This window comes from Poromitra crassiceps (genome assembly GCF_964638095.1).
Source record: "Poromitra crassiceps genome assembly, chromosome: 13".
Lineage (NCBI taxonomy): Eukaryota > Metazoa > Chordata > Actinopteri > Beryciformes > Melamphaidae > Poromitra > Poromitra crassiceps.
Window position 1 is genome coordinate 46,510,123 of NC_139644.1, and position 27,672 is coordinate 46,537,794.

The 27,672-nt window shown below is 44.4% G+C and overlaps 2 protein-coding genes across 6 annotated transcripts in view; one reads left to right on the plus strand and one right to left on the minus strand.

Annotated features, from left to right (window-relative positions):
* lat (linker for activation of T cells) overlaps nucleotides 1–7,730 on the plus strand; it is a 57,024-nt gene extending 49,294 nt beyond the window's left edge. For 2 of the 5 annotated variants that reach the window (XM_083649005.1, XM_083649008.1), the window contains exons 13-14: nucleotides 7,145–7,231; nucleotides 7,320–7,730. In XM_083649005.1, coding sequence (XP_083505131.1) covers nucleotides 7,145–7,231; nucleotides 7,320–7,354 — 122 coding nt within the window. In that variant the 3' untranslated portion in view covers nucleotides 7,355–7,730. The remainder of the gene's footprint in view (nucleotides 1–7,144; nucleotides 7,232–7,319) is intronic. The other 3 variants (XM_083649007.1, XM_083649009.1, XM_083649006.1) reach the window with 2 other exon arrangements.
* Nucleotides 7,731–10,669: 2,939 nt separating this feature from the next.
* Nucleotides 10,670–27,672, minus strand: part of atxn2l (ataxin 2-like) — a 63,103-nt gene continuing 46,100 nt past the window's right edge. Inside the window, 4 exon segments of the mRNA XM_083650244.1 lie at nucleotides 10,670–11,576; nucleotides 17,110–17,305; nucleotides 22,989–23,171; nucleotides 27,244–27,356. Of these exon segments, the coding sequence (XP_083506370.1) occupies nucleotides 11,518–11,576; nucleotides 17,110–17,305; nucleotides 22,989–23,171; nucleotides 27,244–27,356 (551 nt within the window). The 3' untranslated portion in view covers nucleotides 10,670–11,517.

The following is a 27,672-nucleotide window of genomic DNA, read 5'->3' on the forward strand; positions in this document are numbered from 1 at the left end:
GGGGTCGCCCGCTTTTCTCGTTAGTCAGCACGTCATATATATATATTTTTTATGTTTGTCTGGTGGGCAGTCTTTGTGCAGGTGGTAAATGGAGGTGCCTTTGCATGGAGCTGAGGAAGCTCATGGTGGTAAAGCTGGTGGAGACGTTTGTTGGAGGAGGAGCCGGTCAGAGGGGACCAGTAAGACTGAGGAGGGGCGTGACAAGGCAGGGCCGTCAGTAGCACCGTTTCTCCTCTTTCTGTGTAGACTGCTACCCTACAAGAGTCTCTGTACATAGACTTGCCTGTCACTCTGACTCCCAAGCCGTCTAAATCAGCGACACAGACGTATTTACAAGTGTCACAGAAACATTTCAAAGCCACATATTGAGAAGAGTTCATAGCTTCTCGACGTCGGGGTTAGAAAGCTCGACGCTGCTCATAAATGCCTCTTTTCATCTGAAGTCTGTGCTGGTGATATTTTTTCCAGGTTAGAGCTCCCAGCCGTCAACAGCGCTCAACAGCGCCACTCTGGCCGAAAGCTCTGTAAAAAAATATCACCAGCACAGACTTCAGATGAAAAGAGGCATTTATGAGCAGCGACGAGCTTTCTAACCCCGACGTCGAGAAGCTATGAACCCTTCTTCTCAATATGTGGCTTTGAAATGTTTCTGTGACACTTGTAAATACGTCTGTATCGCTGATTTAGACGGCTTGGGAGTCAGAGTCACAGGCAAGTCTATGTACGGAGACTCTTGTAGGGTAGCAGTCTACACAGAAAGAGGAGAAACGGTGCTACTGACGGCCCTGCCTTGTCACGCCCCTCCTCAGTCTTACTGGTCCCCTCTGACCGGCTCCTCCTCCAAACATCTCCACCAGCTTTACCACCATGAGCTTCCTCAGCTCCATGCAAAGGCACCTTGACTAACACCATTTACCACCTGCACAAAGACTGCCCACCAGACAAACATAAAATATATATATACACACACAGACGACGTGCTGACGAATGAGAAAAGCGGACGAGCACCCAATTATGTTAGGAACCGGCCTCGGGGAACCGGACCGCAACACAAAAGTGCCCCCACTCTGCCCACTCCCAAGGATGATCAGCCAAACCACCATCACAAGTTCACAAGTAGCAGGTTTAGTTTCAGAGCACAGCATGGCCCCAACACAACTAACCAATCAAACTAATCCCCAACCTTAAATTTACCTAAGAAAAGAAAATGATAGATTAAATAAGAGACACAGCTCTTACCTATAAGCTCCTACAAAATAAACATGAGAAAATGTTACAAAAAACTAAATGGCTTCTCCCCCTACTTTCTGCTACTTGGGTAAGTGTTATTTACAGTGTACAAAAGTGTAGATCTGGAAGGTAACTATTTACAGTTTAGACTGCACAGGTCTACCAAGATAAAGACACATCTTAATAAAGTTCTGCAGAACTACTAAAGTAGGTCTACACACAGTTCCTACCTGACAGAACACAGCAGTCAGCACAGCAGCCATCATCGTTGGGAATGAGGAGAGCAAGGGGAGACAGGATGGCATCAGCTGGCTTAAATGCTCTCCACCAGCCAATCAGCCAGCAGCAATCTGACACCTGACCAGGCCAATTAGGATGAACACCACCTGCATCTCATTTCTCAATCACACACACACAGAGGAGGAAATGAATGATGAACACATGAGAGAAATATACAAGGACTGAATGTGAACATTAGCTCCTGTAGCTAATTGAGTTTATAATGACTCAGAGCTTGGGACACCTTGTATATTAGCCTGTATTATCCCATACATGTAAAAAGCAGCTGTGATGGCAAAAATTAGGCTTACAACATATACAGTATATAAAATATGTGACTGTGTGTGTGTTTTGTACATGATTAGTTCATTAACTATGGGCTTAATTATAAATGAGTTATGACTGAACGTTACTATAAAGCACACATGGGCAACATACGGCCCCCCTTTGTGGCCCGCGATGGAATTGCATTTTTTTTTTTTTACAGTGCACCTGAACGCAACATGCAAGATACCCGCTGAATAAGTGTCCAAATGTTCATGTCATTCTGGCCAATATTCTTCTGTTATAGCATTTCAGTCTGGAATATGGAATATCTTTCAATAATCTTTATGACTAAAAGGCCAAAAGTAATCTCATGTGTAAGAAATGGCTGTTCTACATTGAGGTAGAAATTTAAATAATTAACTTGTTGGTTTTGGATTTATTTAGCTTCAAGAGTGCATGTTCGTGTGACCCTCAACACAGGCTTTGAGAATCCCGGCCACTTACTGATACTTATGCTTAAATTAACACACTCATATTCTGGTTTATTTCAAGAAAAACATTTCGGATAGTGGAAATTCTAATTGGCTGGTAACTTTAAAATCTAGCAGCCATATTGGCAGGTGGTGAAAAAAGTTAATTTCAAGCCCTGCAGGGAGAGTGTGGTGACATAGGAGTGAGTGAGAAAAGGATCAAATATTGGTGGTTAAGACTGAATAATGACATCACAACTGTTAATTTAAAATTAGTTATTCCTCTAAACCTGGCTTCAAATGCCCCAAGTTTTTTCGCGCTGGCGCCGTTCAGCCCTCAGCAAAATCTGGTAGCGAGGACTTTTTTTGTGGCCCTCTCTATCATCAAAGTTGCCCATCCCTGGGTTACGGCATGACAATATTTGTTCGACCCCCGGCAACAATCTGGATTTTTCATGTGGCCCCCCATGAAAAATAGTTGCCCACCCCTGTGTTAGAGGGTACACACAGAAGAATACTGTCACAGAGGACTAAGAGATGATTTACCATCATGAGATTACTTGTACTTTTACTCTCAAAAGTGGTTAACGCCCGCTCCCCAAGATGACCCAAAAAAAAAAGCATAGGTGACAGACACATGAATTGACCAACCACGGACCTCGTGGGCGGTGCATTCAGAATCTGTGCAACAGCTAAATAGACACCGGGTGAAAACATCAACTTTATTGAAATGGCTCAAACCACCACCACGCTAGTCTCACGTACAGTAGTCAGACCCACCTACGGCTGGCACTGCCAGACTACCACCACGCCGACTAAAACTGCAAACTTTGGCTTCCTTCTTTGCCGGAAGTCTCGTGTGATTCAGAGACTTGTGATTCAGACCCTCTGTCGCTGGCAGCTTGCTAACGTCGACAGTGAGCCTGACTACGTGAGGTTAAGGTTGGCCCAGGTGGAAGTTGTCATCCCTGCTGCTACAGTATCACTGCCACATGCAGCACTAGTCCTACAGCACCATAATGCCTCACAGACGACAGACAGACAGACAGACAGACAGTCAGACAGACAGACAGACAGACAGACAGACAGACAGACGACAGACAGACTGACAGACAGACAGACAGACAGTCAGACAGACAGACAGACAGACAGACAGACAGACAGACAGTCAGACAGACAGACAGACAGACAGTCAGACAGACAGACAGACAGACAGACGACAGACAGACAGACAGACAGACAGACAGACGACAGACAGACAGACAGACAGACAGACAGACAGTCAGTCAGACAGACAGACAGACAGACAGACAGACAGACGACAGACAGACAGACAGACAGACGACAGACAGACTGACAGACAGACAGACAGACAGACAGACAGACAGACAGACAGACAGACAGACAGACAGACAGACAGACGACAGACAGACAGACAGACAGACTGACTGACAGACAGACAGAGAGCTTGTGGGGTAATTACTTGGCTATCACTCCCATGGACTGTATCACTCCTCAGCCCAGGGCTCACACAGATTTGTGATGTTGAGTTGTGATGTTTTCATATGGTCATGTGAGGAAAATACGCCCTGCATATTTTGATATCCAACGTATATTATGTGTTTAATATCCATTAGAACCAAGGAACAGTTGGGACTCAAGTTTATTTCCTGTCAGTTATTGTACTAGCAAACACTGCAACAGGAAGTGACTCTAGCAGTCGGTCACTCAGTGTGGCCCAATTTATTTTTATGTTTTCCTTCTTCTTTTTTTAAACAAGGCAGACATTTTTGGTTAGATTAGGTTCGCCCAAATCTGTGTTTTTAATTGACTGTACATCCCACAACATGGCGCTAATGGCGTTAGCATTGTCCATGCTCAATTCTGATTGATTACTCAGATCAGATTTTTTTTGTTTGGCTGTTAAAATGCGGCCTATATCAGATTCCAGTGTGAACTGATCACGGTGCTGAACGGACTCGCAATGGTGTCGCAGTAGATGTATCACCCAAAACACGGTCAAGTTCACCATAAAATGGACAGACCATTAAACTTGACTTTAAGGCCCCCAACATTTCTCTGACACTGCTGCCATGTTCTTCTGTGGCTAGAGCGAGGTGCTCGACGCAGGTAAATGACGTGCAGCGCACAGGCCCTCTTGAGGCGTCCTTGAGGTATTCTCTCAGCCTCTGGATTGCCTTTGCCACGGGAGGGTCTGGTGAGACGAAGGAGGAGCACGGCCGGGAGAAAACCCACAGAGCCTAGATCCTCCATGCACCGAAGGGCCAATACTGCGGCGTAGCACTAGCTCTATTGCAGCGGATTGGGCGTTCTCGTTTACCCCTCCCGCGGGCAACGTTGCAGACAGAGTAGTAAGGCTGATCCGTGAGCGGCTTCTGGGACGCGAGTCGGGGTCTTAATTGGCCTCGGCTGGGTCTACTGGGCGAGGGTGTATGATGTTGACAGACCCGAAACACCTAACGACCCCAGATAACATCACTGATGACGCGTCCCAGCGCATGCGGCAGTAGTGTATTTGAGAATATAGAATACAGTCATTTCTTTCGATATGCTTTCAAACACAGACCGGTTCATACGCTACCTCTCAAGTTGTTCCCCTATAGAAAATACTTGAGGTCTAACACCTCACTGTCCCATCGCATAATGATGTGTCCCAAATCAGAATTGAAAGATCGGATTCCACGAGAAAGAGAGAAAAACATAATAAAAAAAGGTTGGGGGGTTTCAGATCTGAGTCACATAATGTGAAAAAGCAGTGTGAACATAGCCTAACATCTCTTCAGTATGAACGTAGCCTAACATCTCTTCAGTGTGAACGTAGTGAACGTAGCCTAACATCTCTTCAGTGTGAACGTAGCCTAACATCTCTTCAGTATGAACGTAGCCTAACATCTCTTCAGTGTGAACGTAGTGAACGTAGCCTAACATCTCTTCAGTGTGAACGTAGCCTAACATCTCTTCAGTGTGAACATAGCCTAACATCTCTTCAGTGTGAACGTAGCCTAACATCTCTTCAGTGTGAACGTAGTGAACGTAGCCTAACATCTCTTCAGTGTGAACATAGCCTAACATCTCTTCAGTGTGAACGTAGTGAACGTAGCCTAACATCTCTTCAGTGTGAACGTAGTGAACGTAGCCTAACATCTCTTCAGTGTGAACGTAGTGAACGTAGCCTAACATCTCTTCAGTATGAACGTAGTGAACGTAGCCTAACATCTCTTCAGTATGAACGTAGCCTAACATCTCTTCAGTGTGAACGTAGTGAACGTAGCCTAACATCTCTTCAGTATGAACGTAGCCTAACATCTCTTCAGTGTGAACGTAGTGAACGTAGCCTAACATCTCTTCAGTGTGAACGTAGTGAACGTAGCCTAACATCTCTTCAGTGTGAACGTAGCCTAACATCTCTTCAGTGTGAACGTAGCCTAACATCTCTTCAGTGTGAACATAGCCTAACATCTCTTCAGTATGAACGTAGCCTAACATCTCTTCAGTGTGAACGTAGCCTAACATCTCTTCAGTGTGAACGTAGTGAACGTAGCCTAACATCTCTTCAGTGTGAACGTAGTGAACGTAGCCTAACATCTCTTCAGTATGAACGTAGCCTAACATCTCTTCAGTGTGAACGTAGCCTAACATCTCTTCAGTGTGAACATAGCCTAACATCTCTTCAGTATGAACGTAGCCTAACATCTCTTCAGTGTGAACGTAGTGAACGTAGCCTAACATCTCTTCAGTGTGAACGTAGCCTAACATCTCTTCAGTGTGAACGTAGCCTAACATCTCTTCAGTGTGAACGTAGCCTAACATCTCTTCAGTGTGAACGTAGCCTAACATCTCTTCAGTGTGAACATAGCCTAACATCTCTTCAGTGTGAACATAGCCTAACATCTCTTCAGTGTGAACATAGCCTAACATCTCTTCAGTGTGAACGTAGCCTAACATCTCTTCAGTGTGAACATAGCCTAACATCTCTTCAGTGTGAACGTAGCCTAACATCTCTTCAGTATGAACGTAGCCTAACATCTCTTCAGTGTGAACGTAGCCTAACATCTCTTCAGTGTGAACATAGCCTAACATCTCTTCAGTATGAACGTAGCCTAACATCTCTTCAGTGTGAACGTAGCCTAACATCTCTTCAGTGTGAACGTAGCCTAACATCTCTTCAGTATGAACATAGCCTAACATCTCTTCAGTGTGAACGTAGCCTAACATCTCTTCAGTATGAACGTAGCCTAACATCTCTTCAGTATGAACGTAGCCTAACATCTCTTCAGTGTGAACGTAGCCTAACATCTCTTCAGTATGAACGTAGCCTAACATCTCTTCAGTGTGAACATAGCCTAACATCTCTTCAGTATGAACGTAGCCTAACATCTCTTCAGTGTGAACGTAGCCTAACATCTCTTCAGTGTGAACGTAGCCTAACATCTCTTCAGTGTGAACGTAGCCTAACATCTCTTCAGTGTGAACATAGCCTAACATCTCTTCAGTGTGAACATAGCCTAACATCTCTTCAGTGTGAACGTAGCCTAACATCTCTTCAGTGTGAACATAGCCTAACATCTCTTCAGTATGAACGTAGCCTAACATCTCTTCAGTGTGAACGTAGCCTAACATCTCTTCAGTATGAACGTAGCCTAACATCTCTTCAGTATGAACGTAGCCTAACATCTCTTCAGTGTGAACATAGCCTAACATCTCTTCAGTGTGAACATAGCCTAACATCTCTTCAGTATGAACGTAGCCTAACATCTCTTCAGTGTGAACATAGCCTAACATCTCTTCAGTATGAACGTAGCCTAACATCTCCTCGTCACTGTGATGGTGTTGTGATATCAGTATTGGTATGGATCAGTCTTGTTTGTCTCCACCAGCAGCAATGAAGTGGAGGGATGTTGACGACGAGGAGAGCGACAGTGATGATGATGAAGAGGGGAACTATGTCAATCAGCCAGCAGCAGGTTCAAACCTAAACACACACACGTTTCACACGTTTCTCTGCAGACTGAACGACTTTGACCCAATCGCTGCATGTCTGTTTTCTTTCAGATGGACCATGGAGGTATGATGGACGACCAGCCTAGGGTGACCAGATGCCCTGCTTTTAGAGATGCACCCATCCACTTTTCCCCCCCAGTTCTGCTTTTAGAGATGCACCCTAACATCCACTTTCCCCCCAGTTCTGATTCTGAATTTGGATATCTGCCGATACTGATACCAGAGGTCTTACATACTGTAGTAGCTGGCTGCTGCTATTGTAACATCACTTACTATTTGGTTTGTTAACTCATAGCATTAGTTACCTGGTTCATAATATTACACAGTATTAAATTAAACAGTTAATAAAGGCCATTAGATATTTACAAAACAATTGATCCACTCAAAAATGATTAAAATAACGTTTCAACAAACCGACAATTAAACGCACCTCCCCCAATTATTGATAAGACTAAAATATCAGCAGAACTAAGGACATGTTGAGTTAGCGAACTGCCAATGTTAGTAGCTCACTACAACTTACTAGCACTGTTTCATGTTATGTTACGCGATATCCGATATTTGAATTACATCAGTATCGGCACCCCGTCCCGATACCAATATCCCATCTCTACCCGGTTTGTCCGGGACCGTCCCGCTTTCAGGATAGGTGTCATCTGTCAGGACACACCCACTTTTCACCACAATTACAATAAGGGAGTGACTTGCGAGTGCCTGACCATGATCATCTCAGCTGTCATCTTGGTTGTTGTATCTCCACCTTTTTTTTTAAGGTTGGGTAGAAATATAGAATAGAATAACTGACACGACATGAAGAAACTGAGGGTAAAGTGAATGGAAGTTGAAGGGTCATCATCGACTCCCCCTCATGCCAGTGTAAACACAGGTGAAGTTAGCTCCTCCCCCTCATGCCAGTGTAAACACAGGTGAAGTTAGCTCCTCCCCCTCATGCCAGTGTAAACACAGGTGAAGTTAGCTCCTCCCCCTCATGCCAGTGTAAACACAGGTGAAGTTAGCTCCTCCCCCTCATGCCAGTGTAAACACAGGTGAAGTTAGCTCCTCCCCCTCATGCCAGTGTAAACACAGGTGAAGTTAGCTCCTCCCCCTCATGCCAGTGTAAACACAGGTGAAGTTAGCTCCTCCCCCTCATGCCAGTGTAAACACAGGTGAAGTTAGCTCCTCCCCCTCATGCCAGTGTAAACACAGGTGAAGTTAGCTCCTCCCCCTCATGCCAGCTGAAACTGGTGAAGTCTGTCCATTATAACACACAGGGAGGTTGCCAGCACACTGCACAGCTGGAGAAAACTTTGTTTTTGTCATTTTGATCAGCGTGTGACAGTCTATTGCAGTTAATATTTTAGGTTAAAGGTTTATTTTGTAGTGTAGAAGTTTCTTAATATTTTTGAAATGATACGTATGAGCTTTACTATGGATTTGCTGACGACTCCTGAGAATGTCTGAACAAATGATTAGCTACAAACTATTTTTTACACGGTATTTATGTCGTTACCACGGTTACCGCTATCTCAACCGAAACGTCCATATTTCAATATTTCAAGTGTTTGAACGAGAACTGTTTTTTCCCCTTTTCTAATAACTACAATAAACAAAATGTTCAGCCAATTTCTTTGTCTTGAATGAAAGTCTTTGATTATCAACTCGACTATTCACCTTAATGTTACTTTGAAAATCTCAAGAGTTCAAGTAGAGGTTTGGGGATTGTGGACCTCAGACAATATTGGCTCCAGACACCACTCCCGACTGACCAGAGGAGGCGCTAGTGCAGCGACCAGAACTCATACCCCACCCGCAGATACGACCAATTGTGTCTGTAGGAACGTCTGACCAAGCCGGTTTAAGAGAGATTTTAACTATGGAGCTAATATTCTCTGTTGGTCCAAAGTACTACAGTTATGCAGGAGACACATTATACTGCAGGTCCAACATCAATGAACTTCTCCTTTACCTGCACAGGTAAAGTAGGCCCACCTGAGACTTAAAGGTGAAGAGCAAAGGGGCCAGAAAATAAAGTGAACAGTAGAGACGCTGCTGTAATGTGATGAGCTTATTTGTGCTGTTTGAATCCATCCTGCTACTCATGTCTGCAGTGAGCAGAGTTGTGTTGGGCCACAGCTATGTCATCTTACACAGCTATGTCATCTTACACAGCTATGTCATCTTACGTCTCTTTCAGGAAGTGTAAAGAGCACCCCCGCAGGTGACCTAATGTAAAGGAGACAGATTTTTTTTAAATAGGTAATTAGGGCAGATTAATTGCCGAATGTGCAGGTACATTTTTTTAATCAAGGAAATTTCTCTGGCATTTCTGCTTTTTGCTGTATGGAAAATGTACCGAATGTGACAGCACTGTCATATGGAACAGAATGTGACAGCACTGTCATATGGAACAGAACGTGACAGCACTGTGTCATATGGAACAGAACGTGACAGCACTGTCATATGGAACAGAATGTGACAGCACTGTCATATGGAACAGAACGTGACAGCACTGTGTCATATGGAACAGAACGTGACAGCACTGTGTCATATGGAACAGAACGTGACAGCACTGTCATATGGAACAGAACGTGACAGCACTGTGTCATATGGAACAGAATGTGACAGCACTGTCATATGGAACAGAACGTGACAGCACTGTGTCATATGGAACAGAACGTGACAGCACTGTGTCATATGGAACAGAACGTGACAGCACTGTCATATGGAACAGAACGTGACAGCACTGTGTCATATGGAACAGAATGTGACAGCACTGTCATATGGAACAGAACGTGACAGCACTGTGTCATATGGAACAGAACGTGACAGCACTGTGTCATATGGAACAGAACGTGACAGCACTGTCATATGGAACAGAACGTGACAGCACTGTGTCATATGGAACAGAACGTGACAGCACTGTGTCATATGGAACAGAACGTGACAGCACTGTGTCATATGGAACAGAATGTGACAGCACTGTGTCATATGGAACAGAATGTGACAGCACTGTGTCATATGGAACAGAACGTGACAGCACTGTGCCATATGGAACAGAACGTGACAGCACTGTGTCATATGGAACAGAACGTGACAGCACTGTGTCATATAGAACAGAACGTGACAGCACTGTGCCATATGGAACAGAACGTGACAGCACTGTGCCATATGGAACAGAACCATGCATTTTGTGAACCATTACAGCCCTACAATCATCTTTTCACACAGTGGAGGACTTCCAACACAACAGCCAGAGGATCATGTGTTACGTCACCTGAAGCCCGCTACAGTTTGACCACATGAAACAATGTGGTACTATCATCAAACACCTTCATTGCTTGAGACTGAATTAAAAAGTGTACTTTTCATTTGTTTTTTTCCAATGGTTTTTATTATTTATGAAGAGGTTTCACCTGCAAAAGGAGAAGTGGGAGTCGGGTAAGGGACGGGGAGAGAGAGAATCATGTGTCCAGACGTTTGTAGCAGGAGATGCCTTATAGTCCTGCTTTATCTTCTTCAGGTCCTTTTGGGAACAGTCCCTACTCGCCTTTTAAGAACCAAAGCCTTTTCTGGCTTTCCTCTGCTTTGCTAAAAGTAGCTGGACTAAAAAAGTAATTAAAAATATTGTTAGTTTTGCTGGGCGAGCGGTGGGGTGTGGGAGTGTGGTGGGGTGTGGGAGTGTGGTGAGCGTGGGTGGAAGTTGCTTAGGGGTTTAGGGAGTTAGGGCCCATTCACATACAACCCCCCCCCCCATGAAAAACACACAGAGGTCACACAGAGGTCATACAGCGAGAGACGAGAGAGCTCGGGGTGATCACACTACATCACCACGCTCCACTGGCCAATCTAGACACCACACACACACACACACACACACACACACACACACACACACACACACACACCACACACACCACACACACACACACAGGCACAGCTCTGCTGTTTCACTCGTCTTCTCTCTCAAAAAATCGTGGCTGTAAATCTGTTCTCTTCACAATAAAAATCCTCCTGTTAGTTTGTCAATGAAAGTGTGGCTGCCTCAACACTCGTCTCTTCCTGGTTCACGGGGGAGAAGGCAGAAAGGGGGGGAGAAGTGACAGATGACTATACGTCATGAAGGATAGTGTGTGAATTGGGCCTGTCCAGTAGGTTCTCTCCTGTCCAGTAGGTTCTCTCCTGTCCAGTAGGTTCTCTCCTGGATGGATTTGGGGGGAGGGGGGGGGGCCTCTTAGCTGTGGATGTTGTTTCAGTTTCCAGGCGTGTGGAAGGACAGCTGCTGGCTGGGGTGAGCCTGAACCTGCACAGCTGGAACACACACACGCACGCACGCACACACACACACACACACACACACGCACACACACACACACACACACACACACACACACACACACACACACACACACACACAGGTTTTTTAAAGAGTTGAACAGACCTACGAAACAGCTTCAGAGTACAAGGAAGAAGAAATACCTTTAAACTTAAAGGGACAGTTCACCCCAAAATCCAAAATACCCCCCCCCCCTCCTCTACCTGTTCTTTATCCATCTAGATAGTTTTGGTCTGAGTTGCAGAGTTTTGGAGATGTCGGCTGTAGAGATTTCTGCCTTCTCTCCAACACGATGGAACTGGATGGCACTCAGCTTGTGCTCAAAGCACCAAAAAAAAATATATATATACAGATCCTTTCCAAAAAATTAGAATATCATGGAAAAGTTGTTCTTTTTCCATAATTCCTTTCAAAAAGTGAAACTTTCATAGATTATAGATTCATTACACACAAAGTGAAATATTTCTAGCCTTTATTCGTTTCATTTTTCATAATTTTGGCCTACAGCTCCAGAAAAACCCCAAAACAGTATTTCAAGAAATTAGAATAGTGTGACGAAAATCAGCAGTTACTTCTCGGTTATGACTGACTCCAGCCTCAGTCCACTCCCTCTGAATCTCCGCCAAATTTTTGGCGGAGATTTAGAGGATCTGTATATACATTTGAAAAATTCAACAGCAATGTCTCTTTCCAGAAATCATGACCCGATTACTCAAGATAATCCACAATCCTTGTTGTGAGCAGTTTAGGAGGAACTATTTTCTTTTGACCGAACAGAACTTTTTTCTTTCGCCCGAACTACACCCTACAGCATCTCTACAGCCGATATCTCCAAAACTCGGCACCTCACACCAAAACAATCTAGATATACAGTATATATATATATGTACAGTAAAAGGAGAAATATGTATTTTAGATTTTTGGGTGAATTGTGCTTTTAAAATATGAAGCTATCCTGTTGACACAGTGTTGTCAGCAGGAGGAGTTGAGTTAGCGGGCCAGTGGGTGTTGAGCATGTTGGGCTAGAGGGCCAGTGGGTGTTGAGCATGTTGGGCTAGAGGGCCAGTGGGTGTTGAGCATGTTGGGCTAGAGGGCCAGTGGGTGTTGAGCATGTTGGGCTAGAGGGCCAGTGGGTGTTGAGCAGGGCCAGTGGGTATTGAGCATGTTGGGCTAGAGGGCCAGTGGGTATTGAGTAGAGCTGGGTATTGGTTCAAATTTCAAGAATCGATTCGATTCCGATTCACAAGGTTGCGAATCGATTAATTTCGATTCGATTCGATTCGATTCGATTCCGATTCGATCAATTTTCAATATTGGATTTGGTTAGTGATACAAAAACGTGGTTTTTGAGCTGTACCCTGAATTACATGACTGTCCAGTTATGTAATGCCAGGATCAGACTACACGATATTTTTTGTCGTTCACGATGTCACCATGTCAGACGAGGCCATCATACTGCCATAAATTCGTGACATGTCTTGGTCGGGAGACTGGCCACACTACAAGTGTATTCTCACTTAACACCGACAGAGCATCGTATGCCACCGTCATCATGTCGTCTGCTGTCGTCAGCGAGTTCACAGGTCGTCGGGGAGGCGGACCTGTGAACGAAATCTCCCAGCATGCATTGAGGCCACTACATTGACAAGAAATAGCAACCAAATCAGCCTAAATAGGCTAAAGTGGTAGATAGAAATAATGTTTATGTTAGCACAAAATGCAATTGTAGAACATTTCAATATTGGGCAAAATAAAACATTGAAATCCAAACACAACCCTATGTGAAACATGTATGTAATCCAGGTGCTATATATATCCCTTGCAGAATTAACGTTATTTGGATGAGTGACAGGCTCTACTGTGATGCACTGTGATGTCCGCTCCAGCCTCCAACTTACTTCATGTGCACGCCCACTATTTTCTTGCCAGCTGCTGCGAGACGAGAAGGAAGAGAAACGAACATGCAGCCGACTCTGCTGAGCTCATGTTATTTGTAGTGAGCAATGCCCATTGCCCAGGCGTTTAAACGCAAATTAAAACACCCTGGCCTTTTTATCTCTTTTATTCTTTTGAGCGGAGCGGAGCGGGCGAAATCTGTATCGAGCGGGGAGGCGTTATTTCGAATCGCACATAGGTTACGCAAAAACCACCTGTGCCCGCCTACGCAGCAGTCAAGCGCCGGGATTGGCCAGGAGCAAGTCTTTTCTCTTCTTTTGACAGCTGGAATCTCCCACACCACAAATTGATTTCATCAACCAACTGAATTGCGGACATTGAAATTAATTATTAGTGTATTAACGCCAATGAAAACGTAACACAAGCTTTTAACACACAATCGATTTTTAAACATTTATTTCAAAACATATTGTAAAATTCAGGCCTTGTCAGCGAAGTGACATGTTGTTTAACCTGCAAATGAAAACTATAAGGGGGGAGCGGTCTCCCCAGGACCTGATACCTGTCTTCCGGGGTGTCACACTAGGCGAAACCATGTCCAAAAGACTGACATGCCAGTCTTTTCGTCAGGGCGTCGTGAGGCGTCCTAGACGTCCCGACTGGTCCCGACGCTGGTCTTTGATTCTGTCACACTACAAGAGGTGAAGACGGCCGATCGTCGTCCCCGACGGTCATATTCGGGCCCGACGCTGAAAATCTGTCGCGCACGACCAAATCGGTCTAATATCGGGCTGAATTCGTGTAGTCTGAACCAGGCATAACACAGGGGTTTCCAACCAGCCAAGTAGATACATGGGGGAAAAAAGTTGCAGACCTGTTGTCAATTTTAATGGTTTTAGTTACACATATATTTTCTCACCACGTGGTGACAAAGGGTAAATAACAGCCTTTTCATCTGTCAATAAAGACACTTTCACAATTATGCACAGTGATTTGATTTCAGCCTATATAATTTCTAAAAGTAGATATTAATAATGATCAAACATTTCCATTCTTGTAGCCTACAGTATTTATGTTTTTGTTTCAACTACAAACATAATTAAACGTCAACTTGAAACTATGTTTCAACTACCACACACAGCACAATATTTTAGCCTGTTTAGTAAAAAAAAATAAAAAAATAAAAAATAAAAAAATAATAATAATAATAAAAAAAAAAATCGATCTCTGGACATATGAATCGATAATCGAGGATTAAAAGGAAAATCGATTAAAAATCGGAGAATCGATTTTTTGAACCCAGCCCTAGTATTGAGCATGTTGGGCTAGAGGGCCAGTGGGTGTTGAGCATGTTGGGCTAGAGGGCCAGTGGGTATTGAGCATGTTGGGCTAGCGGGCCAGTGGGTGTTGAGCATGTTGGGCTAGAGGGCCAGTGGGTGTTGAGCATGTTGGGCTAGAGGGCCAGTAGGTGTTGAGCATGTTGGGCTAGAGGGCCAGTGGGTATTGAGCATGTTGGGCTAGAGGGCCAGTGGGTATTGAGCATGTTGGGTTAGAGGGCCAGTGGGTATTGAGCATGTTGGGCTAGAGGGCCAGTGGGTATTGAGCATGTTGGGCTAGAGGGCCAGTGGGTATTGAGCATGTTGGGCTAGAGGGCCAGTGGGTGTTGAGCATGTTGGGCTAGAGGGCCAGTAGGTGTTGAGCATGTTGGGTTAGAGGGCCAGTGGGTATTGAGCATGTTGGGCTAGAGGGCCAGTGGGTATTGAGCATGTTGGGCTAGAGGGCCAGTGGGTATTGAGTAGGGGTGTCACAATATATCGTCCCACGAAATTTCGCGATAGTAAAACGTCACGATATGTATCGTTGAGATGAAATCTCATATCGCAATTTTTTTTTTTTTTTTTTTTTTTTAATTTTTTTTTTTTTTTCTTTTTTCAAAAATAGACTAAGAAACGTGTTTGTTTGTTGAAGTTCAATGTGTGGAAAGTAGTTCAGTTGAACAAGTCTCTGAAGAGACACATGAGAAGTTATACAGGAGAGAAACCATTCAATTGAGTTTCTGGCAAAACTGTTTACTTGACAGGAAAAACTGAAGATGCATAAAAAATAGACTAAGAAAAGTCTTGTTGTTTGAGTTTGAAGAAAAACTGAAGATGCATAATGAGAATTTATACTGCTGAGAAACCTTTTAGTTCAAAGTAAATCTAAGTGACGGTGTAACTCATTCTATTTCAAGATAAGCCTTATCTTCAATCTCATGTTTTTTCTAGTTGTTATTGTAATAACAATTTCCCACAACAGCATGTTTTGTATTTGTGCATTTCAAATAAAATACTACTTTTCCAGTCATATATTGTCATTATTCAAGTTTAAAAAAATATTGTTAAAATCGTATCGTATCGTATCGTTATCGTGAACCCAGTATCGTGATACGTATCGTATCATGAACTGAGTGTATCGTGACACCCCTAGTATTGAGCATGTTGGGCTAGAGGGCCAGTGGGTATTGAGCATGTTGGGCTAGAGGGCCAGTGGGTGTTGAGCATGTTGGGCTAGAGGGCCAGTGGGTGTTGAGCATGTTGGGCTAGAGGGCCAGTGGGTATTGAGCATGTTGGGCTAGAGGGCCAGTAGGTGTTGAGCATGTTGGGCTAGAGGGCCAGTGGGTATTGAGCATGTTGGGCTAGAGGGCCAGTGGGTATTGAGCATGTTGGGCTAGAGGGCCAGTGGGTATTGAGCATGTTGGGCTAGAGGGCCAGTAGGTATTGAGCATGTTGGGCTAGAGGGCCAGTGGGTGTTGAGCATGTTGGGCTAGCAGGCCAGTGGGTGTTGAGCATGTTGGGCTAGCGGGCCAGTGGGTGTTGAGCATGTTGGGTTAGAGGGCCAGTGGGTATTGAGCATGTTGGGCTAGCGGGCCAGTGGGTGTTGAGCATGTTGGGCTAGAGGGCCAGTGGGTGTTGAGCATGTTGGGCTAGCGGGCCAGTGGGTGTTGAGCATGTTGGGCTAGCGGGCCAGTGGGTGTTGAGCATGTTGGGCTAGCAGGCCAGTGGGTGTTGAGCATGTTGGGCTAGCGGGCCAGTGGGTGTTGAGCATGTTGGGCTAGCGGGCCAGTGGGTGTTGAGCATGTTGGGCTAGCGGGCCAGTGGGTGTTGAGCATGTTGGGCTAGCGGGCCAGTGGGTGTTGAGCATGTTGGGCTAGAGGGCCAGTGGGTGTTGAGCATGTTGGGCTAGAGGGCCAGTGGGTGTTGAGCATGTTGGGCTAGAGGGCCAGTGGGTGTTGAGCATGTTGGGCTAGAGGGCCAGTGGGTGTTGAGCATGTTGGGCTAGCGGGCCAGTGGGTGTTGAGCATGTTGGGCTAGAGGGCCAGTGGGTGTTGAGCATGTTGGGCTAGAGGGCCAGTGGGTGTTGAGCATGTTGGGCTAGCGGGCCAGTGGGTGTTGAGCATGTTGGGCTAGAGGGCCAGTGGGTGTTGAGCATGTTGGGCTAGAGGGCCAGTGGGTGTTGAGCATGTTGGGCTAGAGGGCCAGTGGGTATTGAGCATGTTGGGCTAGAGGGCCAGTGGGTATTGAGCATGTTGGGCTAGAGGGCCAGTGGGTGTTGAGCGTGTGGCGTGCTCACCTTGGGGCGAGGCTGTGATGTAGTAGTGTTGATGCGTGGCCTGTTGGGGGCCGTGCTGAGGGGCGGAGCCGCTGGCCTGCTGTGGGGGGGCGTAGTGCAGCATGACGGGCGGTCCGTGGCCCCCCGCTGAGTGGTGCGGTCCAGCCATCCCTCCTGTAACATGGTGCGGTCCAGACATCCCTCCTGTCACATGGGCCTGGGAGGAGACATGGGAGAATGACTAATGAGACATAATGACAACAATACAACAACAGCTGATCATCAAACCCCAAAAAGTCCATTCTTGTGTCCTTGTGGAGAAAGTTCTTCCCAACTCGACTATTATGAAAGTGAACACAGGGGTGAGTGAGTGTGGATTCTTCATTTTCTATTTTAGACAGCAGAATAGGGACAATAGTGTGGAAACACTATTTTCTTTTTTCCATACTTATCCAGAGCTGGAAATGACTCAAATCAAATCCCATACTTTTCCATACTGCCTAGGAAGCCTGGATGTGATTAAGACACAGCTGTTCATTTTCCCAGACTGCAGTGCTGCTCGGACGTGACGCATCGTTCTCGCAATGAATATGTGGGTTTTCAATCGGTTCATGTCGACTGGCAAATAAACCTCTTTATCTGTCCTGTCCTCTGCCTTTGTTTTGTAGGACCACAGACTGTATAAAAATATGGACATAGCCACCACACGTCCCCCATTGGTTTGTGGACTCCCATTTTGAAGCCTCGTGTTTGGCATTTTGACCGTCGCCATCTTGTTTTTTTTTGGAGCCAGAAGCAGCTACCGCGAGACCAGGGGTTTCCTACAGAGCCGCAGTGCTGCCTGCTATTGGTCCATGATCGTGAGCTGCGTGATGACTGGACAGGCGACCTGTCAATCACGCCCCAAAGTATAGTCTGCTTTATGGTCTATTTGACTGTAAATGGGACCATAATTAAATGTACATCATGCTGTATTTTAGACTTGAAACTAGTGATTGGGAGTGGGACCATAAACTTAACACTTAGTAAAGTGTTTACTGAAGTAGTAAATCAAGACTTCTACTGACTTATTCTTGCAGCCAGTGGAGTCGCCCCCTGCTGGCCATTAGAAAGCAGGGATGCAAACCCATGTATGGTAAAAAAGAAAGAAAAAAGAGACAGCTACCTAAAGTCCCGTAAAACGAGTCCAATAACAAGAACAACGAAAGCTATCTACACATTTCTGTGCTGAATGAATGAATATTAAACACACAGCAGCATTATTAATCTATTTTCTCACAGACGCCTTGTGTGGGGGCCCACGCACAGCATCTCTTACAAGCACATAAGCACCTTATGTGGCTGGTAGCACTATGTGGTAACATTGAATGTCCTTAGTATATATATATACATACACACATTCCCCCCCGTGTCTCTGAGCCTGTTTCTGTTTTCTTTCTTTGTGTGTCATTCTGAAAAATGTTAAAATGTAGAAATAAAATATTGAAAGCATTATTAATCTATAAACATAGTGCAGTAAGGAGAACTGTGGAGCCCCCTAGGGGTCACCTGGTACAAAAACAATATGGTAAATCAGTGGGCAGTGGGTTTTATTACAATTGACTCCTAAACTGTGCCCATGGATTAGTAAACCATGTGCACAGATTTGTAATATATACTGGTAACATCAAAGAGGGACTTTAAGGCCTCTAGCCATTACACACAGCTTGGCTGCATATTGTCAAGTCTAATAGCCATGAGGCACATAGAGCTTATGTGTGAACCATAACCACTGATTAATCACAACATCTCATCAGTAGGTTCAATTTATGATCCAATGTGTGTTTTGGTGACATGACAATATGAAACCTGTTTACTTCCTATACATCCTGCTTGTAGAAAAAGTGTGTTCATTAAACTTTATATCAATATACTATATTGTGCCAAAAGGTGCTCATCTGCCAAAAAGGCATTGCCGTCAAATTGCAGCTATTTTTACACTGGTAAAAAGTAGCCTACTGGATTGGTTATAATCCAGGGCATAGAGCATGCAAAATAATGCAGATTCATAAGGCTAATTGCAAAAGATTTTCTTTATTTTATACTGTATATAACCCATCCGTCAATCATGTTTATTATAGTCTAGTTTCCAAATACAGGCCTAAACAAGGATATTAGACATACCAAACACATAAATACTTGATTAACGGTACGCTACAAATGGCAAGCTCTTCGTTGGCCACAATTGTGATTATTCAGTTACAGTTGATGATTGAAGTTTCACATCATGTCTTTGCTGTTACCACAGACATAAACTATAAAGCAGCTGTAGATGCAAGATTATATAAACTGGGTGATACAGTGGCAATTACTTTTTGGCATATCATAGCAGAGGCCTCACGTCATAACGTTAGCAGAGCTGTGTCTGTGTCAGTCTACCTCACGTCATAACGTTAGCAGAGCTGTGTCTGTGTCAGTCTACCTCACGTCATAACGTTAGCAGAGCCGTGTCTGTGTCAGTCTACCTCACATCATAACGTTAGCAGAGCCGTGTCTGTGTCAGTCTACCTCACATCATAACGTTAGCAGAGCTGTGTCTGTGTCAGTCTACCTCACATCATAACGTTAGCAGAGCTGTGTCTGTGTCAGTCTACCTCACGTCATAACATTAGCAGAGCTGTGTCTGTGTCAGTCTACCTCACATCATAACGTTAGCAGAGCTGTGTCTGTGTCAGTCTACCTCACGTCATAACGTTAGCAGAGCTGTGTCTGTGTCAGTCTACCTCACATCATAACGTTAGCAGAGCCGTGTCTGTGTCAGTCTACCTCACATCATAACGTTAGCAGAGCTGTGTCTGTGTCAGTCTACCTCACATCATAACGTTAGCAGAGCTGTGTCTGTGTCAGTCTACCTCACGTCATAACGTTAGCAGAGCTGTGTCTGTGTCAGTCTACCTCACATCATAACGTTAGCAGAGCTGTGTCTGTGTCAGTCTACCTCACGTCATAACGTTAGCAGAGCTGTGTCTGTGTCAGTCTACCTCACGTCATAACGTTAGCAGAGCCGTGTCTGTGTCAGTCTACCTCACATCATAACGTTAGCAGAGCCGTGTCTGTGTCAGTCTACCTCACATCATAACGTTAGCAGAGCTGTGTCTGTGTCAGTCTACCTCACATCATAACGTTAGCAGAGCTGTGTCTGTGTCAGTCTACCTCACGTCATAACGTTAGCAGAGCTGTGTCTGTGTCAGTCTACCTCACATCATAACGTTAGCAGAGCTGTGTCTGTGTCAGCCTACCTCACGTCATAACATTAGCAGAGCTGTGTCTGTGTCAGCCTACCTCACGTCATAACGTTAGCAGAGCTGTGTCTGTGTCAGTCTACCTCATGTCATAACGTTAGCAGAGCTGTGTCTGTGTCAGTCTACCTCACATCATAACGTTAGCAGAGCTGTGTCTGTGTCAGTCTACCTCACATCATAACGTTAGCAGAGCCGTGTCTGTGTCAGTCTACCTCACGTCATAACGTTAGCAGAGCTGTGTCTGTGTCAGTCTACCTCACGTCATAACGTTAGCAGAGCTGTGTCTGTGTCAGTCTACCTCACATCATAACGTTAGCAGAGCTGTGTCTGTGTCAGTCTACCTCATGTCATAACGTTAGCAGAGCTGTGTCTGTGTCAGTCTACCTCACGTCATAACGTTAGCAGAGCTGTGTCTGTGTCAGTCTACCTCACGTCATAACGTTAGCAGAGCTGTGTCTGTGTCAGTCTACCTCACATCATAACGTTAGCAGAGCTGTGTCTGTGTCAGTCTACCTCACATCATAACGTTAGCAGAGCTGTGTCTGTGTCAGTCTACCTCACGTCATAACGTTAGCAGAGCCGTGTCTGTGTCAGTCTACCTCACATCATAACGTTAGCAGAGCTGTGTCTGTGTCAGTCTACCTCACGTCATAACGTTAGCAGAGCTGTGTCTGTGTCAGTCTACCTCACGTCATAACGTTAGCAGAGCTGTGTCGGTGTCAGTCTACCTCACATCATAACGTTAGCAGAGCTGTGTCTGTGTCAGTCTACCTCATGTCATAACGTTAGCAGAGCTGTGTCTGTGTCAGTCTACCTCACGTCATAACGTTAGCAGAGCCGTGTCTGTGTCAGTCTACCTCACATCATAACGTTAGCGGAGCTGTGTCTGTGTCAGTCTACCTCACGTCATAACGTTAGCAGAGCTGTGTCTGTGTCAGTCTACCTCACATCATAACGTTAGCAGAGCTGTGTCTGTGTCAGTCTACCTCACGTCATAACATTAGCAGAGCTGTGTCTGTGTCAGTCTACCTCACGTCATAACGTTAGCAGAGCTGTGTCTGTGTCAGTCTACCTCACATCATAACGTTAGCAGAGCCGTGTCTGTGTCAGTCTACCTCACATCATAACGTTAGCAGAGCTGTGTCTGTGTCAGTCTACCTCACATCATAACGTTAGCAGAGCCGTGTCTGTGTCAGTCTACCTCACATCATAACGTTAGCGGAGCTGTGTCTGTGTCAGTCTACCTCACGTCATAACGTTAGCAGAGCCGTGTCTGTGTCAGTCTACCTCACATCATAACGTTAGCAGAGCTGTGTCTGTGTCAGCCTACCTCACATCATAACGTTAGCAGAGCTGTGTCTGTGTCAGTCTACCTCACATCATAACGTTAGCAGAGCCGTGTCTGTGTCAGTCTACCTCACATCATAACGTTAGCAGAGCTGTGTCTGTGTCAGTCTACCTCACATCATAACGTTAGCAGAGCCGTGTCTGTGTCAGTCTACCTCACATCATAACGTTAGCAGAGCTGTGTCTGTGTCAGTCTACCTCACATCATAACGTTAGCAGAGCTGTGTCTGTGTCAGTCTACCTCACATCATAACGTTAGCAGAGCCGTGTCTGTGTCAGTCTACCTCACGTCATAACGTTAGCAGAGCTGTGTCTGTGTCAGTCTACCTCACATCATAACGTTAGCAGAGCCGTGTCTGTGTCAGTCTACCTCACATCATAACGTTAGCAGAGCTGTGTCTGTGTCAGTCTACCTCACATCATAACGTTAGCGGAGCTGTGTCTGTGTCAGTCTACCTCACATCATAACGTTAGCAGAGCTGTGTCTGTGTCAGTCTACCTCACGTCATAACGTTAGCAGAGCTGTGTCTGTGTCAGTCTACCTCACATCATAACGTTAGCGGAGCTGTGTCTGTGTCAGTCTACCTCACATCATAACGTTAGCAGAGCCGTGTCTGTGTCAGTCTACCTCACATCATAACGTTAGCAGAGCTGTGTCTGTGTCAGTCTACCTCACATCATAACGTTAGCGGAGCTGTGTCTGTGTCAGTCTACCTCACATCATAACGTTAGCAGAGCTGTGTCTGTGTCAGTCTACCTCACGTCATAACGTTAGCAGAGCTGTGTCTGTGTCAGTCTACCTCACGTCATAACGTTAGCAGAGCTGTGTCTGTGTCAGTCTACCTCACATCATAACGTTAGCAGAGCTGTGTCTGTGTCAGTCTACCTCACGTCATAACGTTAGCAGAGCTGTGTCTGTGTCAGTCTACCTCACATCATAACGTTAGCAGAGCTGTGTCTGTGTCAGTCTACCTCACATCATAACGTTAGCAGAGCTGTGTCTGTGTCAGTCTACCTCACATCATAACGTTAGCAGAGCTGTGTCTGTGTCAGTCTACCTCACGTCATAACGTTAGCAGAGCTGTGTCTGTGTCAGCCTACCTCACATCATAACGTTAGCAGAGCTGTGTCTGTGTCAGTCTACCTCACGTGGGAACTGGACAGAGCATGTTCTCTCTGCTAGTTGTGTTGTGTGACAGTGCAGAGCAAACAGGTTCCTTTTGTCGCACCAACGGTGGGCGATGGCCTGGTGGGTGGGCAGGCTGTACTGACCTGTGTGAGCTGGCTCATGGAGGGGAAGGCGTGGGCGATGGCCTGGTGGGTGGGCAGGCTGTAGCCCTGCAGCTGGTAGGAGGCCTGCGGGGAGCTGTGGCCCCCGGCCAGGTTAGGAGGCGTGGCCGCCGACAGGCCTGCAGAGTGGTACATGGACTGGGCCTGGGGACCGCCTTGGTTCGACTGTGGAAAGAGAGAGACAGACCGACAGAGAGGTAAAGGAAAGTTAGGCGCAGTTCAAACCAAACACACACATGCATAAAGTAAGTATATGTTTGTATGTATGTATCAGAGGTTATTAATGTAGTGCTAGAGAGGATGATCCTCCCTTGTTTTTTTGAAGAGATGTTTTTTTTTTTATATAATATATATATATATATTTTTAATAAAATATCAATCAAATGTGTTCTTTAAAAAAATAAAAGCATGGTATTCATGATATTCTTAAAATGGTTGAACAGTGACACCTGTAGGGCACTAATGGAGCGGCATGCAGACAGAGCAGTGGGTCTGTCTGTCGTGCCCTCAGAGGTACACTACAATAGAGAGCTCCAGGGATGACGTATTTTTGTAGGCTGAATGCGGAAGTCCTGAACTTCCTGGTTCTTCACTGTTTCTGTCTATGGGATTTTTGAATGGGATTTTGGCGCGATGCTTCAAATAATGTCTGTGGGCAACGCAAGTTTAATCAAACGCGAACCAAGGTTCAGCGGGATAATCTTCACACATGAGGACCACTTTTTGGAGTTTTGAAGCGTAACTGCGAGCCCTAGAGGTAAAAAGCTTGTGCTAAGCTAATCCAGAACTACACACACAGTGTTGCATAGGCGTCCACGCATTGATTGCGAGAGAAAGAATTTCCGCGTTCACTCGTGATGACGTATAATATCCGCGTCGACATTGTAGTCTCATTTAGCCGTTTGCTAGCTAGCCACCCTTTTAACGGCACATAAAAGCTTCAAAACTCATAAAAGTGGTCTTCATGTGTGAAGATGATGTTACTAAACACTGGTTCGCGTTTGATTAAGCCAGCGTTGCCCAGAGAGATTATTAGAAGCATCGCGCCAAAAACCCATTCAAAACTCCCATAGGCGAAAACTGTGAAGAACCAGGGCTGTTAGCATCGATGATTTCCGGACTCGTTCCTGGAGCTCTCTATAACATTCCCCCCTTGGGCTGTTCATTTCATTGGTAATTTATCTCATGAGCTCTATGCTTGGTTGAAAACATCAAATGCATACATCAAAATCAAGAACAATGACTCCAGAGTAACAAGGTCATTAAGAATTGTGCTAATTACCATACTTTTAAAATTAAATTGAAATATTACTTAAAATCTAAACAAACATGTATGCACAAATAGGGTGGATCTCTAGGTGGATTTAAATGTAGGGCACATACATACAAATGGATCAGCTGTCCACTGTCCAGGAGTTGTGGTTGTATGTTAATAATGCAGTGTGATTTCACCAGTTGTACTTGTATATTGTTTGTATGATGTGTGATATTTTGTGTTTTGTATCAATTATTTTTAATGTACCTTTTGATTGTCTCCTGCTCAGGGACTACAGGTGCAAATTAGCTCTTAAGCTAACCCTGGCACATTTACATTGATATTGATGTTGATTAATGTGCACTGTCCCTGATTAAAAATAAATAAATAAATAAATAAATAAATAAAAAACACATGCAATTCACAGGGAACAGTGAAGCCTCAGCTGCCCTCACCAATCACTACCAATCAGTTAATTAATTCAACCAAATTGGTTGTTGATTGGATAGATTGCTAAGATTGACATTGTATTGTCCAATGATCAATGAGTCTCAAAATCTTGTTGAATCCAGCTCCATTGTCTACTAGAAAGTGAATGCTGACATCAAGATTCCACTTTGCTGTGATGACATGACAGTAATAGATATATTTACACAGTAGCAGCATATTATATTTTCCCCTTCCTATTTTTATTTATTTTTTATCAAGCAGTAAGTTAGCTCACAAGCCAGACAGTCGTTGCATTGTATTACATACATATACTGTATATATGTATATAGTATTGTATTGCATTGTATTACATACATATACTGTATATATGTATATAGTATTGTATTGCATTGTATTACATACATATACTGTATATATGTATATAGTATTGTATTGCATTGTATTACATACATATACTGTATATATGTATATAGTATTGTATTGCATTGTATTACATACATATACTGTATATATGTATAGTATTGTATTGCATTGTATTACATACATATACTGTATATATGTATATAGTATTGTATTGCATTGTATTACATATACTGTATATAGTATTGTATTGCATTGTATTACATACATATACTGTATATATGTATATAGTATTGTATTGCATTGTATTACATACATATACTGTATATATGTATATAGTATTGTATTGCATTGTATTACATACATATACTGTATATATGTATATAGTATTGTATTGCATTGTATTACATACATATACTGTATATATGTATATAGTATTGTATTGCATTGTATTACATACATATACTGTATATATGTATATAGTATTGTATTGCATTGTATTACATACATATACTGTATATATGTATATAGTATTGTATTGCATTGTATTACATACATATACTGTATATATGTATATAGTATTGTATTGCATTGTATTACATACATATACTGTATATATGTATATAGTATTGTATTGCATTGTATTACGCGAGCCAACACGAGTTTAGAGCGAGCGGCCGTGGTACGGAGTGGAGACTGAAATCTCAGCAAATACTGGGATACCAACGTCTCGGCTGCACGCGGTTACAGTTATGTGCAAGTAAGTCAATTAAGTTCAAGTTATCCAGGCCTTCCAGTAAATTCGGCGTGCAAATGGTCGACCAAGCAGCGCTATTTCTTTTCGTATTAACATGTTTCATGCTGCATAGCCTCATTAGCCTGTCATTTTGCAAATAAAAACGGCGACCTTAAACTCCCACATTTTTAAACTGAATTTGGCCGGTACATCTACGGCTGACAGCAAGCTCATTTCTAAAGCTAGAGTGATGATCTTTATACCATTATGAAAGTAGAAGAAATAAGGAATCGATTGGGACCAAGCATGTCAACCTAGCATGTCGGGAAGGGGGGGTAAATAATGCGTCAAAGTTTGAGTATGTTGGTATTAAGTTGATGACAGTAGCCGATAGTCACTCCCCCGGTCTTTACGACAGCTACTGTCACCAGTACAGTAGTGGAGTGGTTTTGATTTATTTATTCATCAAACCTTTTACTGACAAACTAACTGTAAATAGCTTACTTTATAAGAGATGCAGGTTCCTCTAGTGCAGTTATGAATAGGGCTGGGTATGGTTTGGATTTTAACATTTCTGATTCTGCTCATAAATTCCGGTTCTTAAACAATTCTCAATTCCGATTATTTGAGGGGGGGATGGGTGTCAAAACAGCTTATACTTATTTCACAGAAAAAAATAAACAAGCCATATTCAGTCATATTCATATTATCATAACATCGCTTGTTGTTGTTTATTATAACTGATCAACAGTTTATAATATTTTGTAAAATTCTAAATTAACACTAGCGGTTCGGGTGGGAACTTGGATTATAAGTATAAGTAAAAAAAAAATCCCTTTTTTTTAGGAATCAATCAATTTGATTCTTTTTCAGTTCATTTGGAGTTTCGATTCCTTTTGGATGCACAACCCTAGTTGTGAAGCGTGTCCGTGAGGCATGGCGTCAGCAGCACCCACCTGGTTGTGTCCTGGGCTGGGTGCTGTGTGCTGTACCCACCTGGTTGTGTCCTGGGCTGGGTGCTGTGTGCTGTACCCACCTGGTTGTGTCCTGGGCTGGGTGCTGTGTGCTGTACCCACCTGGTTGTGTCCTGGGCTGGGTGCTGTGTGCTGTACCCACCTGGTTGTGTCCTGGGCTGGGTGCTGTGTGCTGTACCCACCTGGTTGTGTCCTGGGCTGGGTGCTGTGTGCTGTACCCACCTGGTTGTGTCCTGGGCTGGGTGCTGTGTGCTGTACCCACCTGGTTGTGTCCTGGGCTGGGTGCTGTGTGCTGTACCCACCTGGTTGTGTCCTGGGCTGGGTGCTGTGTGCTGTACCCACCTGGTTGTGTCCTGGGCTGGGTGCTGTGTGCTGTACCCACCTGGTTGTGTCCTGGGCTGGGTGCTGTGTGCTGTACCCACCTGGTTGTGTCCTGGGCTGGGTGCTGTGTGCTGTACCCACCTGGTTGTGTCCTGGGCTGGGTGCTGTGTGCTGCGGTGCTTGACTCCCTGTGGGAGTGCTGGAAGGCTGAGGATGGTGCATGGAGCCCGAGTGGTGGGAAAACGACTGCGCTGCTGATACAGACAGACACAGACAGATACAGACAGACACAGACAGACAGATGGAGAGAAAGACAGACAGATGAATAGAGACAGAAAGACAGAAAGAGTGAGCAGAAAGAGAATAAAAAGAAAGGCGACGTATTAAATTGATTTGATTAATTTATTTTAATGCTCAATGTAAAAACACCCACACTCGCATTGCCTCTGGTACAATGAGGTATTTATTTTCATAATTTCTAAACAGATTGTACTCATTTTTTACACAGTTCGATGGAGTTTTGATCTGTCTTCACGCGAGATCACGAGATCTCGATCACTTGACAAATCC